General features: G+C 41.4%; 1 protein-coding gene across 1 annotated transcript in view; it reads left to right on the forward strand.

The window, feature by feature from the left end:
* The first annotated feature begins 417 nt into the window (after positions 1-417).
* The window catches only part of TEX9 (testis expressed 9), a 169,361-nt gene continuing 154,403 nt past the window's right edge, over positions 418-15,375 (forward strand). The window contains exon 1 of the mRNA XM_065871733.1: positions 418-560. Within this exon, the coding sequence (XP_065727805.1) occupies positions 418-560 (143 nt within the window). The remainder of the gene's footprint in view (positions 561-15,375) is intronic.

Here is a 15,375-nt window from a genome sequence, read left to right on the forward strand (position 1 = left end):
AAAAAAAAAACTGTGTGGCTGTGAGATATGAATCTATGGGGTTTTTAATCTCTGTATTTCCCTTCTCCTTACTTCTCATTCAAGCACATAGCTCTGTGATCATTGCCTAGAAGAAGGCATGCAGCAGAAGGGAAAGCAGAAATCGACCAAGTCTCCTTGGATTTTGCATCCCAAAAGTGTGAGCCCTTAAAGAAACTTAAAGGGGAAGTTAAAAGGAAGTGGGGATAAAATTCCTAGGCATAAATGGCATGTCTCAGAAGAGACATGAAAGAACGAATATCTATCTCAGACTGTACAGATATTCTCTCAGAGGCAGGAATGAAAAGATCTGTGAGGTACTGAGCTTAGACATTGGGGTACTGCTTTCAGCTATACCACCAGGGAGACAGCACAGAGAAAGAAAGCAGCTAGAGAGAAATGGCTCTTGGAGCATCTAGACAGATGGAACATAGGCAGTCTGAAAAAGATTCCCAGGCACTAAATTGGCACAAAAGCAGCGGAGATCTTCTAGAATTGGAGGCTCCATGGAAACAGGACAATGGACTCCCAGTGGGAACTGTGTAAGTTCCCCTCCATGCCCTGGCACTGTATAAGACCTTGAAATTATGGTACAACCCAGGGAAAAGGGCATCCTTAAGAATGGCTGAGATCAACTTTCCTGTCATCCCAGTGGAATGGAGTCAGAAAGTAAGTCACGATCAGAAAATAAGTTGAAATGTAAAAAAATAAAATAAGTTGCATATCTTATACAAGCTTGTGACTAACTTTCAAATTACTACGCCTTTATCTCTAAATCTGACATTTTCCTCAAGTTCCATCCAAGTGCTTACTGGAAATTTCTAGTTGGGTATTCCACTATCACCTCAAACGTGGCCTATTTATTACCATACCACTTATATTCCCACTGAGACAGAGAGAGCCAGCTGGGACAATTACCTCTGTACTCTTTTTCCTCTAATCAGGGGAGAAACAGGGAAAAGCAACACGAGCAGAATGTCCCTTGTTACTTAATGTCAGAATGTTTTGTAGTTTAGCCCAGGTCAAGGAGGATGTTATGTTCTTTTAACATAAGGCCTACGTTTGTAATAAATAAAATCAAAGTTATGCCAGTAAGAAAAATAGAAATCTTTTGTGTAGAGAGATGTGTTAAAAAAAATTAAACTTCAAGGTTGATGGTTGTTTGATTATGATTATTGAGAAGAATCCCAGCCACAGGTAGAGTGGAAACTTCCTGCTCCCATTCTTTCCCCAACATTTCATGGGAGAAAAGTGTGAAGAGCAGTGGGACTTCCCTGGTGGTGCAGTGGTTAAGAAGCCACCTGCCAATGCAGGGGACACAGGTTCGAGCCCTGGTCTGGGAAGATCCCACATGCTGTGGAGCAACTAAGCCCGTGTGCCACAACTACTGAGCCTGTGCTCTAGAGCCCACAAGCCATAGCTACTGAAGCCTGCACACCACAACTACTGAGCCTGCATGCCACAACTACTGAGCCTGCATGCCACAACTGCTGAAGCCCACGCCTAGAGCCCATGCTCCGCAACAAAGAGGAGCCACCATAATGAGAAGACCGTGCACCGCAATGGAGAGTAGCCCCTGCTCACCGCAACTAGAGAAAGCCCGTGCCCAGTAATGAAGACCCTTTGCAGCCAAAAATAAATAAATAAATTTATTTTTTAAAAAAATGTGTGAAGAGCAGTGAAGGATCTGAAACTGCACCTTACTTGCATGCTAAACGTCAGCCTGAAACTTTCAGGGATGCTGGCAGAAGACACAAGACTCTTGGGTCAGAGACAAAGGACTTTTTACTCATGGCACAGCGGACAGCATGAGCTTTCTGTTTCCTTTGGTTGCCTTTACCCCCGAGTCCCATGAGGGTGATGCAAAATAGATTTTGTACATACAGTAGATATGCAACAGGTCCCAAGAAGGGTTTAGGAGTTGATGAGTTGTGTAGGGACAGGTGGCAGATTCCAAGGAAATGGAGAAGCAAACACTGCAGAATGTGCAGATGGAAATAGAGCAGTTTAAAGATAGGGACATTTTCAAAGTGAGTGGGGTAGATCTTCTAACTACCACCTGAAGGTCTAGAGAGTGAAGCTTTATATGGAAAAGGGAGCAAATTTTAAAACCCAGGGACCCAATACCCCATTTTCTACTACCACCAACCACTCAACCCTTGTCTCAGTAAAATATCTATCTATACTCTTCCATTTGATTTGGAGAAGGTAGCTACTGTAGGTTGGGTCCTCCAGGATGCAGACTCTGAGTTAGAGTTTAGAGTGCAAGGTGTTTATTACAGAATACCCTCAAGATTAATACCTGTAGCGGGAAAAAAAGAAGCGGGTAGGCGCAGAGAGAAAAGCCAAACTGTAATGCAGGCTTGATGACGTTTTTGCCAGTGCCAGGGAGAGCTCTGGAGCTAATCGTCAGAGTTGCTTTATTTGGGGTGGAAATGATGGGACCTTTATTTTTAGTGTCAATCAGTCATTGGATGTGTGCCATTGAGAAGGGTTGTGACCTTGGGTGAGGGATGTTTCTGCAGCTGAGGCAATCCTGGAAAGAGCTAAGAGCTGGGTCCAGAAAAGCTAGTGACTGGGCAGCAAAGTCCTTCTCTAAACAGGGGTCTGGGCATCACAATTTTGTGTCAATCACTATATACTCTCTGCACAGCTCAAATCTACTTCTTAAAATAGGACCGGAAGGAAGCTCCTCTAGGATTCTGATGGACCTCTCCTACTGGAGAAAACTTAGAAGAGGAATGTTAGTGAGGTGAACTGCAGCCCTGTAATTGCAGCTTGTCTCAGTCCAGATGTTTGTCATCCTCAGCTGGCACCTCTGCTGTTTTTAGACATGACTACCAAGTCTAAAAGCAATATTCAGCAGTCTCTGGAACATTTGGACAGTTCCCTTTTCCCAGTACATGTGTATCTGAGTAAATGTCCATAGGTCCCAGTGGGAAAAGATTTTTACCGTGTACATTTGCCCTGCTGTTGTAGGGCTATTCCTTCTGAGGAGCTGGCATCCTCTGGTCCAAAAAACTGGTTTAATTTTGAAAACGGGGCAAAAGATCATGAAGTTGTTTGTTTTTTTTAAATTTATTTTTGGCCGCGTCAGGTCTTATTTACCTCACGCGGGATCATTCGTTGTGGTGTGCGGGATCTTTGGTTGTGGCACACGGGCTTCTCTCTAGTTGTGGCTTGCGGGTTCTCTCTCTAGCTGTGGCTCGCAGGCTCCAGGGCACATGGTCTCTGTAGTTGTGGCGTGCAGGCTCCAGAGTGCATGGGCTCTGTAGTTTTGTGGTACGAGGGCTCTCTCATTGAGGTGCCCGAGCTCAGTAGTTGTGGCGCACGGGCTTAGTTGCCCCACGGCATGTGGGATCTCAGTTCCCTGACCAGAGATTGAACCTGTGTCCCCTGTGTTGTAAGGTGGATTCTCTACCACTGGACCAGAGAAGTCCCGATCATGAAGTTTTGTTGGGACAACTGTCCTCAGCCTCCTAATTAGTTATCCTTGCTCTCTTCTGATGGTACAAGTTGAATAGTGCATTTGGTTTTGTCCATCTGTTTTGTTGCTGGGGATACTGTATTGTACTTACCATCTCCATAAATCTCCATGGGTCAGTTCCTCTCAGTTCCCAGCCTGAACTTGCCATTCATTACAATAATTGCATCAACCTGGCTTCTGATCATTAAGTACTACCACCTGTCCTCTATCTTTTTGGGACCTTTTCATCCCTATTGCCATGAGTAAACCTGGTTATCTAATTGTCTCTCCTATCAAGAGTGCAGGCATACAAAAGAGAACCAACACTAAAGTTTTCAGGGGATGCTTGTCTTCCTCTCACCAGCACATCCGTATGGTCTTGGTAAATTGTGTATCCTTCAGGTCTTCCCATTGAACATAACTAGAGGGTTTTTTTTGGTTTGTTCTTTGTATGATATGGTATATCTGCTCTAGGATGCTTATTTCCTTGTGCCTTTCAATCCCCTTTTCCATCTGCCACAGGGATTCTGGCATTTTGACTTCCTTTATTATGCACCATCATTTTTTGCATGCTTCTATGTGCTATCCAGTTAGTGAGTTCACACTCCCTCTTGGGATCTTTGCTATAGTTGTTAAATCCTGTATCTCAGGATTTAATAAATAACCCCTTTTACAATCTTTTGTTCTAATCCTCTTGATCAAGCACTCCTGAATACAGTCCCAGGCATACTTCCCAAGCTCTTTCCAGCCCATGCTGGCTGGCTCCCGCATTTCCTTTCTGTCCTTATTAGGCCCAGCATGTCCCCAGCTGGGTTTTGCTTTGACCCCCATCAGAATCATTCCCCTAACTGCCTACCTTTCAGATTCTTAGAGGAGCACATATTGTCTGGCAGGAGAGAGAAATCTGCATTTTCTTAAAGCAAGAGACACATGGTAGCTCTGAATAGGGAGGGTTGGGCCCTTTCTGTAGCCTGATAGCTTTCAGAAAATCTGAGAATTTGATATTTTCAAGGGTATCAACCCAGACTTCCCCACTCTAAGTGTTAAGGCCCAATTCTTTCTCAAATAGTGTCTTGACCTGTGTTGTTTGAACTTTTTTGGCAAGTACCTACTCTAACAATTAAGTTCTGGGCCTGGTCCTAAGTTTTCTATGCCCTCCTACTTCAGGAAAGGAGAGCCACTTTGTATGCTGCTAAGGGGCCACCTGGTTTTCCACTTGACTCTCAATTGTGTGTTAATTGCTCTCAGCCTTTTGTTGTCTTTTTCTAGAGCATCAATCCATTTTAGCATTAGCTATGGAATTCCATTGTCCTTGTAGTTACTAATGTATCCATATTTCTCAAATGTCTAATACATCAGACCAGCTAGTTATTTCTTTCCACTGGTATGCCTTCCCAGTTCACCACAAGTGGAAATTTGGACCATTGCAGAGCTCCCTGCCTCCAGAGGCTGTCCATGCTTCGTTTGCTGTCATTGATGGCATCCTCTTTACCGAGCAGGTAGTGAATGAACTAACTCTAAATCCCTATCTTATCTGTGTTTTAGACCACCCTAGCACTAATTATTGCAGGTTGGACTTTCTGGGAAGCATACTGAATTGGAGTTTAGGGTACAGGTTGTTTATTAGGGAGTGCCATTGTGATCAATAGCTGTGGAAGGGAGGGAGGACCTCTGGAGCTAAAATAGCCCATCAGAGTTTTCCTGTGTTGGGCCCATTTGGCAGGGCCTTTATACTCCCCTGTTAATAAGTCATGGCTATGAGCTGCTCTGGAAAGAGCATGACCTTGGGCTAGGCACTATCTGTGCCTGAGGCGGACCCCATAAGTGCTGACAGCTAAAGGCTGCCTGCTGACAGCACTTCCAGCAGCTGGAGTTACAAACTCTTTCCATGAAGGGGAATCTAGGTGGTATGTCCTGTCCTTCACAGTCGGTGAGGCAGTATCTGAAGCATTTATGTGCAAGTCTCCTCCTTCATAAATCAGCAGGCATCTGCTCCACCTTCATTGTGTATTATTGGGTATAAGGCTTAACCACTCACAGTAAACAAGCCAGCTAAAGGAAACCTAATGTTGATCCCCATGACCTCCCCTCTTGCCATTTAGGGAGGGACCTGCCACATAGTTTTCCCCTAAATAAATCCCCTAATTAATTTCCTTCTTTCAGATAATGGTGTCAGCTGTATCCCAGTCAACCATACTTCAAATGATAATATCATGGCTCATCCCTTTTCCTTAACCTTTCCAATCATTTAGCAAGCCCTGTGTTTTTTGTTTTCTGGGAATTTTTTGGTGGTAAAATACACATAACGTAAAATTGACCATTTAAACCATTTAAAAATGTACAATTTAGTGGAATTAAGAATCGCAGTGGTGTGCAACCGTTATCACTATCTAGTTCCAGAACATTTTCATCATCCTGAAAAGAAACCCTGTATTCATTACATAGTCACTCCCCAACATCCCCTTACCCCAGCCCCTGGTAACCACTAATTTGCTTTCTGTCTCTACAGATTTGCCTATTCCAAATATTTCAAATAAATGAGATCATACAATACTGGTCCTTTTGTATATGGCTTATTTTACTTAGCATAATATCTTCACGGTTTATCCATGTTATAGCATGTATGAGTACTTCATCCCTTTTATTTGCCAAATAATATTCCATTGTATAGGTATACCACATTTTGTTTATCCATTCATTATCTGAACATTTGAGTTGGTTCCACTCTTTGATTACTATGAATAATGCTACTATGAACATATGTGTACAAGTTTTTGTTTGAACACCTGTTTTCAGTTTTTTTGAATATATACCTAGGTGTGGAGTTGCTGGGTCATATGGTAATGCTATGGTTAACCTTTTTAGGAACAGCCAAACAAGCCCTGTGTTTTGAAATAGGCCTTCCATCTATTCATTATTTCCATTTTTGTTACCATCATATGAGGCCTTATTCCCTCATGCTTGAATAACTTCAAAATTTCTTTACTATCATTAATTCTCCTTCTGATAGTTCTGCTTAATGCATCACACATCTTCCCAAAATAAAGTTTTAATGCCATCAATTCACTTCCTAAACACCATTGAAGACTTCCTTCTCACTCCAGGATATTATCCTAATTCTTAGTTTGGCATGTAAATTCTCCACTTTTTCATTCCAGATTTAACTCTCACATCTGATTCTGGAAACCTTCCAGATAAACTAGTTCATTTGTCTCCTAAACACATCTTGAGTGTTTCCAGTTCTTCCTGTTTTCTTGAACTATGTCCTCATTCCATCTCAAGCAAAGATGGGTTATAACCCATTCTTGATTTAGAAAGCCATTGCTCTTTCCAGTTTGCCCCACCTCTGAATTTCCAGAGCATTTTGATCATGTTGGAATTTTATAGCCTGGAACACAGAATTTATTCTTCAGAAAATATTATAGTTTTAAAGAGGACAAGATTTCAGGGGTAGGTGGATGATTTTATGTGAAAAATATAAAGAAAACCACCAAATCTAATTCATGACAGTGTTTAAAGTAACTTAAGTTTGGACTTTTGTGGAATCTAATGAAAAGAAAGAGATTTGTGAAGATGCATGCCAGACCTGAGGCAACATTCTCACACAATAATGGAAAATACCACTATGGACTTAAATCTGACTAACAAAGACCTGAGGATAATGTGAGATTGGAATCTCTGAAGAGAGAGACCATGTCCTCTATGGTTCCTCTGGCTTTGGAACTGAAAATGGGATTATCAAAGGCAAAAATTTACTTTAAGTACAGACTCTGACCTCCCTAGTGATTTCAGCGTCCATAAGTTTTTGGCCACATGCCAAGATTATCCATATGTTACGGATACTAGGGTTAGAATATCTATAAAAGAATATGGTTCAAAATATATGAGATTTTTATAAAATTATCACTATGCAATCATTAATTATATCATTGGGAAAGTGAGATAACCAGCATACAAAGAAATAAAATCAGCTATATAGGGAGCTTTGTGATAAGCCCAGGCTTTAAAATGATCTAAAAAAAAATAGAGGGTGTGTCACATAATTCAAAGACAACAAAATGTGCTGTGAATGTTTAAGACTGGAAGGCTGGAATTCAATAGATAAGATATGCTAAGGACATGAAAAGTGCCCCATCTCCCATTTTAAAAAAATATGTTTAGATGATTGGATTAAAATGATTGAAAAGACACACTTCAGCTATTTTAGCAGGTTAAGCAATGTTTACCAAGGAAGACAGGACTTGGTAACTCCTATTTTCCTTCCATTTTGTCTAGCAAAGAGCATTCAAAAGTAGAACTAACAAAGTGGAAAGAGAATAGAAGCTGTTTATAAGTAAGGAAACAGTTTTAATGCACCTAGGAGCTTTAGATAAATTTAGAATTCTTTATCTATACAAATTGTAATGTAGACTGAGACACTTTTCTAAATACATATGCGAAAGGTCTTCTGGGTCAGAGTGGTTGCAAGTCTGAACAGGAGAAGAAGGGTACTATTGGACTTGGTCATGACCGTGGACTGTGGTATGTTGCTGAAGAGTCAGCGATGCTTGTTTTTGCTTGGGATGAGAGGAGCCTTTACACTCCCGTAAGGAGACCATTTGGTCTCCCTTGCAATCATTTGGTGGCAAGTTGATTACATGAGATAATGTCCACCTTTGAAAGATCAAAAATTCATTCTAACTATGATCGTTCTGGGTGTGTCTTTCTCGTTTACAGAACCTAATCTAACTGTATTCTTTGACGGCTCATAGATTTTGATTAACTGACATAAGATCCCATATAATATCTCCTTAGAACAAAGGACCCATCTTATGGCAAACGAGAAGCGACAACTTGCATTTGAATATAGAATCCACTGGTCCTACCACATATAGCATGACCCGGGAGCTGTCAGCCTGATAATGTGGTGGAATGGCTTTTTGAAGCTTTTGCTGAGGTGCTAGCTGGGAGATGACTCCCGAGTGAGAAAGGAGCACTGTTCTTTAGAATGTTGTGTACATACTAAAGTGATGATTATTATATGGAGCTATGTCTCAGGTAGTTAGAATGCATAGCTTAAGGTTCTAAGGGGTAGAAATAGTAGTATCCCTACTCAGCATCACTCCCAATGACCTACTTGGAGAATTTGTCTTCCTATCCTTTCAGGTTTAGAATCTGAGGGTTGGAAGTTCTGAATTTTCAGGGGGGTGGGTCTTTCCACCAAGGAACATAGAGTACCTCTAAACCTAAAGCTGTAACTACTTCCTGGTCACTTTGCAATCCTTGTCCCTCTACAGCAGTTGGTAGGCAAAGAAAGTAACTACCACACTGGCAAGGGTAGTAACCTTCATCATTATGAAGAGGTAGAACTGTTGATATCTAAAGGAGCAGGGGGAAATGGCTTTGCTATTCAGGTGATCTGCTGTGATATCTATTATTCTCCTGCCTGATTTTAACTGTAAATAGATGAAAATAGCAATCATAGCCTGAGAAGGCCTTAGCCCTGCTCACAATGAGGGTCTGAGATACTACACCAGGCAAACCTAATCCAGTGGAAACCGTTGCCAGTGGAGAGGAGAATCTAGAATGAGCGGCAGAGGAGCGAGATGATGAGTATCTGGCCTTATGATCAAATGTAGCAGCAGAGGACTGAAGTCTGTCCTGCTGACCTTCCTTTTTGGGGAAATGAATGCTCCAGAATGCTGGAGAAGCCGTGACTGGGTGGAGTGAACTCACTGTGACAGCACACTGATGTGAGCAGTACAAGGTGTGGACTACAGTCATTGCTATTGGTGGCCCACCCATACCTGCTTTTCCAGGTCAGCGCATCTGTCCTTGAGCTGCTGCCTGTGTGCCTATGGATACTGGCTCACAGCTGCACCCAACTCTGGAGAATTGCCTTGGGACACTAGTTGCTGCTTCACCCAGTAATGCCTGGGAAATAATGCCTCCCCTCACCCGTGGTGGCCCAAAGCCAATGGCTGACTGCTTTGGAGATACAAAGCCTCTTCTCAAGGTGGGTCAGGTCTGAGGTGCAATCGATGTCATGCCCCTGGTCTATGGCTAGACTTCAGCTGAAACCATTTCTTTGCTTAGCATCTTCCCCTGTACGATCGTGCTTCCCTTACATCCTGATACTTTCTGCTGAGAACACTCCTTCAGTAAATCACTTACACAAGAGTCCTTGCTATGCTTCTAGGGATCCCGACTAACAAAGTCCCCTCTTCTCCATCTCCAAATAGAAAATTCCTGGGGAAGAATTCTGGTTGGCCTGGTATGCAGTAGAAAATTAACTTTACGCAGAGAGTGGTCTGGCCTTTCCCTCAACTACAGGGAGGTGATCTCTAGGCCGTTGGAATGTCCTGCCTGATTGGAGTATCGTTGCCTGAGGGTTTTGGCCCACTAGTTATCTGTCTAAAAATGTGATTTATGATGGGGGCTTTGGGCCGTGAGGTATCAGTTTTGTCTCCAGAAGGGACTGGAGACTAAAGATATCAGCCCAACCTCCCAGAAGGGCTGGAGAGTGAAGGTCAGCCATGTAGATAGTGTGTGATGGAGCCCCAGTAAAAACTCTAAACACCGAAGACTGGGGTTTGCTTCCTTGGCTGGCCATGCGTATTGTCACATAACATGGCCATAAGGAGTTAACACTGCCCGTGGCTCCATATGAAGAGGACAACCAGGAGCTCTGTATTTGGACCCATCCTGGACTCTGCCCTATGCATGCATCTCTTCCCTTGACTGATTTTAATCCCTGTAAGATCCCATAACTGTGGGTGTAGCAGCTTTGAGTGCATACTGAGTCCTTCTAGTGAATTATCAAAGCTGAGTGTAGTTTGGGGAATGCCCCACATTTGCAACTGGTGTCCTAAGTGATGGCAGTCTTGTGTGGACACTGTTCCTCCTAAATGTTCAGTTGGCTAAACTCTCATACTTGGCTTGGCATCTCATCTCCAGCTCTGGAACCATCACTAGGACCAAGTGAGTGCCGCCCATCAGTACATGTGATTGGAGTTGGGAGGCAGGGGAGCTGGTCGGGTGGACTGACAAAGAGATGTTTAGTTTCAGCAGCATTTTCTGGGACCTGGCATCTGCCCTGCCGTAACCAAAGTCTGCTTTTCCATTCAGACTATTGTTGATGCTGCTTCTTTTCCTTTCTTCTCTTTCATGCATCAGGGACAGATATTCCCCTCTCACCCCTAACCTTCACCCTCCTCCTCCCTTCACATGCCCAATGTATGCTTTTGTTGACACATCTGATATGATTTTGCTTGGAAATCAGTATTGAATCCTTCTTTATCTGATGCACAGATACAACTCCTGTACTATATATTTTTATCTCTGAAATTGAGTTTCTAATGTTAAAATGTTTCTTTACATTGAAACTTCTTTGTGAATAGATGTAGTAGGGCATCCATAGCATTGTCTTTATGATTCTTAAAGATCTGTGGTAATTTTCCTCTGAAGTTTTATTACCCTAGATAATAATATCACCTCATACCTTAGTTTTCCCTGTCGTCAGGTGTTAGTTGATATTGGGAGCTAGGAGGAGGCTACATGACTGTGACCCAAAGATATGAAGGAAATTTAAGTTGGAATTTGAATACTAGCAGATTTTAAACACAAGTTCTGTTTCACTTAGGATTAGTTTAGTAACTGGGGTAATACATCTACCAATACATCCCAATTGGTAGACCAACTGGGAGAGTAAAAAGGCGGACTAAGAAACCAAGACACAGATTGAGAAGCGTAGACATTATCTAAAGATTTCACTAATATCCGAATGAGAAAGGACCAGTTAGCATTAGATCATCACAGTAACAAAGCCTGTGTTTTATTTTCATTTTGCTATGCGTATATTAAAGTAAGCTGAACTATACACGTAAATGAAATTTTTTTTTTTTGCTTAACTGGTAATAAACTGTACATATTTTATTCCGTAAGATAAGCCTATTTTTTCTCAACTGCTTTACTGAAACCAGACCCAGTGCCGCACCTTATTAGCTGAGTGGCTGGGGACCCTTTACTGTACCTCTCTGAGTCTTAGTTTCATATCTGTAAAATACTAGTAAGTCTAAGTACCTTGTCAGTTGTTGAGAGCATTATAGATAATTTACGAAAAGTGCTTGGCCCAATTGAGGTGGTCAGTAAATGTAGCCATTACTATTAGCTCTCATAACATTCCGGGTTTAAAAAACTTCTCACCAAGTATTCTTAAGGAGACACCACTCTGGTGTCCTAACTGGATGTACAAGTTAATCAGCATCCTTTTTTGAATGTATACAAGTACAAACCATTCCTTTTGGGTTTCCATCCTCTCTACGTCACGAATCACTTCTTGAGGACTGAGTTTTATAGGTTCTGCCTTCACTAGCCCTGCTCTTTTGAAGGCACCAATACCCTCAGCCTGACATTCAGCTAAACCAGGTTCCTGACTCTCTTACAGCCATTGCTTTTATCTTTGCTCCTAACAGGCAGTGTTTAAAATCAGATTCAAACAAGAGTCGTTGGAATATGGGGTTCATCTTACTGCTTTAAGCCTGGGTTTTGTGTGCCTGGGAAGAGCCCTGGCTTCTCATATGGCCCGAAGCCCAGGCTCTGCTCATCCTTCTATGCTCTTCCAGGCCATTTGACTGGATTTCTGTCTCAGTTAACTGTTCAGAACTCAAGTTCCCCTTTGGAACAGGAGGACTGAACCAAATCCACGTGAATGGGACCCTAACGGCCCACTCTTGAGGTGCTGAATCCTGTGCTCCGTAAACTAAGGCTTTGTTAGACTTCTGCTGCCGAAACCCCAAACCACTACCTCTTCTGACTTCATTATTTTCTGATCTCTGTACCCTTGCCCACTGGAATGGACCAACTTTCATTGCCAGTCTGAATCAGTGAAGAATTTGCCATTTGAACACTAGCTTGCAGCCCCGTGACCCAACTTATATGTGGATCTGTTCCTCCTCCTGTCTCATCCTGGATTCAGCCCCAGTATACCTCAGGGTCAAGCTCATACAAGTGTTAAGTACTGCTAAATGCACTCCGGTATTATACCTTTTAAAAATTCACATAAATTACATTCCGTATAGTACTTTGTAGAGCTACCTGCTGTCTACTGTATTACATGAGTTCTTTTAAAATCTTCTAATTATCTAATTTTGTGACAGTCATTCTAGTTTGTCACTGAGTTTCAAATTCCATTTTGTTTTAAAGCCCTAGGAAAATTGCACACACGGCTTTAATTAGTATCAATTTGGTTGTCAAATTTTCAAGATGAAGCCGTTGTGTTTCAGCATTATTTAAAGCTAGGCAATTGAAATAACTGGGGATTTTTCAAGAATCACTCATTATGACCCAATTTTAGTTATTTTAAATGTAACATTAAAAAGAATTATTAACAAGTCTGTATGCTATCTCTTTGGTCTACAATATCTCAAAGTTATATAAAAAGCTAATTGCTAGCCAAAGGTCCTTTTACACTTTTCATTGTGTAAAATATACTGTCAACTCAATTATCTGCATCGGGAGAAGTAGAGGTTGAGCAATCCAAAAGGAATTTATGTTTGTCTTTGGGATGTTTTTGCCCTTGAATTTGAATATGGGTGAGTCTGATGTCTGGGGAATTCATGTCAAAATAATGAAGCTATATTACAAAGATCTCAAATCAGGAAGCTGATGAGTTTAATTTTTTTCTTTTTTTGAGTTGCTTTCCCAGGTTGAAAGAAGCAAGTAAAGCTGAGCTCTAGTCCTCATTGGAAGATTAGAATATTGAACCCAGATGTTAAATCATGGGTCTGGGAAGAATTCAGTAGCAGATTAGAAGCTGCTGAAGTAAGGATTTTTAGATCCCTATTAGGTTACAAATTTAGATTCCTACTGGGAAACAACAACAAAAAAAGGAAGAGAGATTATGTCATAGGAAAAAAAAACATTTAGAGAAAATACTGCAGAAATTCTGTAAAGAGAACAGGGAATGATATCTGGCCAAGTATTATGTTGGCTTAGAATATCCCTACCAAATTCGATATACTGCATGCCATGGACGTAGATGTAAATTGGAAAAGGAAGTGAAGTAATAAACTAATGAAGTAAAAACTAGTGTCTTTGAAGATTAGGGCATTTCTTGTGTCCTGGTATGTAAGAAATGCACATATACACAATATTTAAAAACAAATACTCTTTTGAATAATTTTTCACCATATGTGTCTTTTACTACCCAACAACAAACTTGAAAATAGACACCTTGAATTTGAAAATATATATGGAATTTGACAGTAACAGCAAATGTTTCTCCTGATGACAAGTACCTAACACTCTACCTAGCTAGCTTAGTTTGCCACAAAATTTCTAAATTGAAAGACAGCATGCTTTGTTTACCTTCTTCAACTAGACAGTACATGCCTTAAGGCAAATTACTGTATTATAGTTCTTTATATCCAACGCAGGCTCTAGGAAACACTTTGCACATAGTAGGTGCATATTTTTTGAATGAATGAAGGCATGAATATGGAATGCATGAGTGTCTCTGGTTAAATCTGGCTGCCCCAAATAACAAGAACACAGCAGAGGCAATTTGATCATTTTAGCCATTTTAATGACCCACCAAATTGCCTCTGCCATGTTGATTGTGTGATCTGCAAGGAACAATTATAGCTACTATAATTTATTTCATTTATATTCCACCTCATTTACAAAAAGAAAATTTAGATGGCACCAAAATTGCTCTATTGATCATGCCACCCTGTTTAGTTTTTTTTTTAAGATCCTAACAATGTTCAACATGCTGTGCCGTGTATGTTTCGTTTTTCTTTCATAGTGGTTCATTTTTTATTTTTTTTTTAATTAATTAATTTATTTATGGCTGTGTTGGGTCTTCGTTTCTGCGCAAGGGCCTTCTCCAGTGCGGCGAGCAGGGGCCACTCTTCATCGCGGTGCGCGGGCCTCTCACTACCGCAGCCTCTCTCCCTGTGGAGCACAGGCTCCAGACGCGCAGGCTCAGCAATTGTGGCTCACGGGCCCAGTTGCTCCGCGGCATGCGGGATCCTCCCAGACCAGGGCTTGAACCTGTGTCCCCTGCACTGGCAGGCAGATTCTCAACCACTGCGCCACCAGGGAAGCCCTAGTGGTTCATTTTTAAAAAAATATTTATTTATCTTAGTTGCAGCAGTCAGGCTCCTTAGTTGTGGCATGCAGGGTCCTTAGTTGTGACACACGAACTCTTAGTTGCAGCACGCATGTGGGATCTAGTTCCCTGACCAGGGATCGAACCCGGGCCCCCTGCATTGGGAGTGTGGCGTCTTATCCACTGCGCCATCAGGGAAGTCTCATGTTTTGGTAACACTTCCTTTGCCTTGGCAGATGTACTGATCTCATTTAACTATGTCATTCCATCTTTGTTGTAAACATATACTCTCTCTCTCTCTCTCTCTCTCTCTCTCTCTCTCTCTATATATATATATATATATATATATATATATATATATATATATATATATATATGGGACACGAGATAGTCCTTCACATTTGTAACTATATTTGTTTTAATAATGGGAATTGATTTACTGGTGTGTAGCTAGCTAGGCAATTAAGAAATGACACTTTTTTTTCTGTTTCTTAACAATCATATAGATGCCCTTTCAGGAAAACTAATATTTAGCAATAATAGCTAACATTCATTCAGTACTTACCATCTTCCTAGCACTGTGCTTGGCTCTTTAAATGCCTTATTTCTTTTTTATTTAAAACTTTTAATATATGCACATGTAATTTTATATAAATTTATAAGTATGACTATACCATGCATGGTGGGAAGAGCCTGAGGGTCTGGGTGTTTCCCCTTCACATCAAGGCAAGAAAGAGGAACTTAGGGAAACCACTGAAAGAGCTTAATATGTGCTCCCTGGCGTTTGGTGGATTCAGAA

Source organism: Phocoena phocoena, chromosome 2 (genome assembly GCF_963924675.1).
Source record: "Phocoena phocoena chromosome 2, mPhoPho1.1, whole genome shotgun sequence".
NCBI classification, from domain to species: Eukaryota; Metazoa; Chordata; class Mammalia; order Artiodactyla; family Phocoenidae; genus Phocoena; species Phocoena phocoena.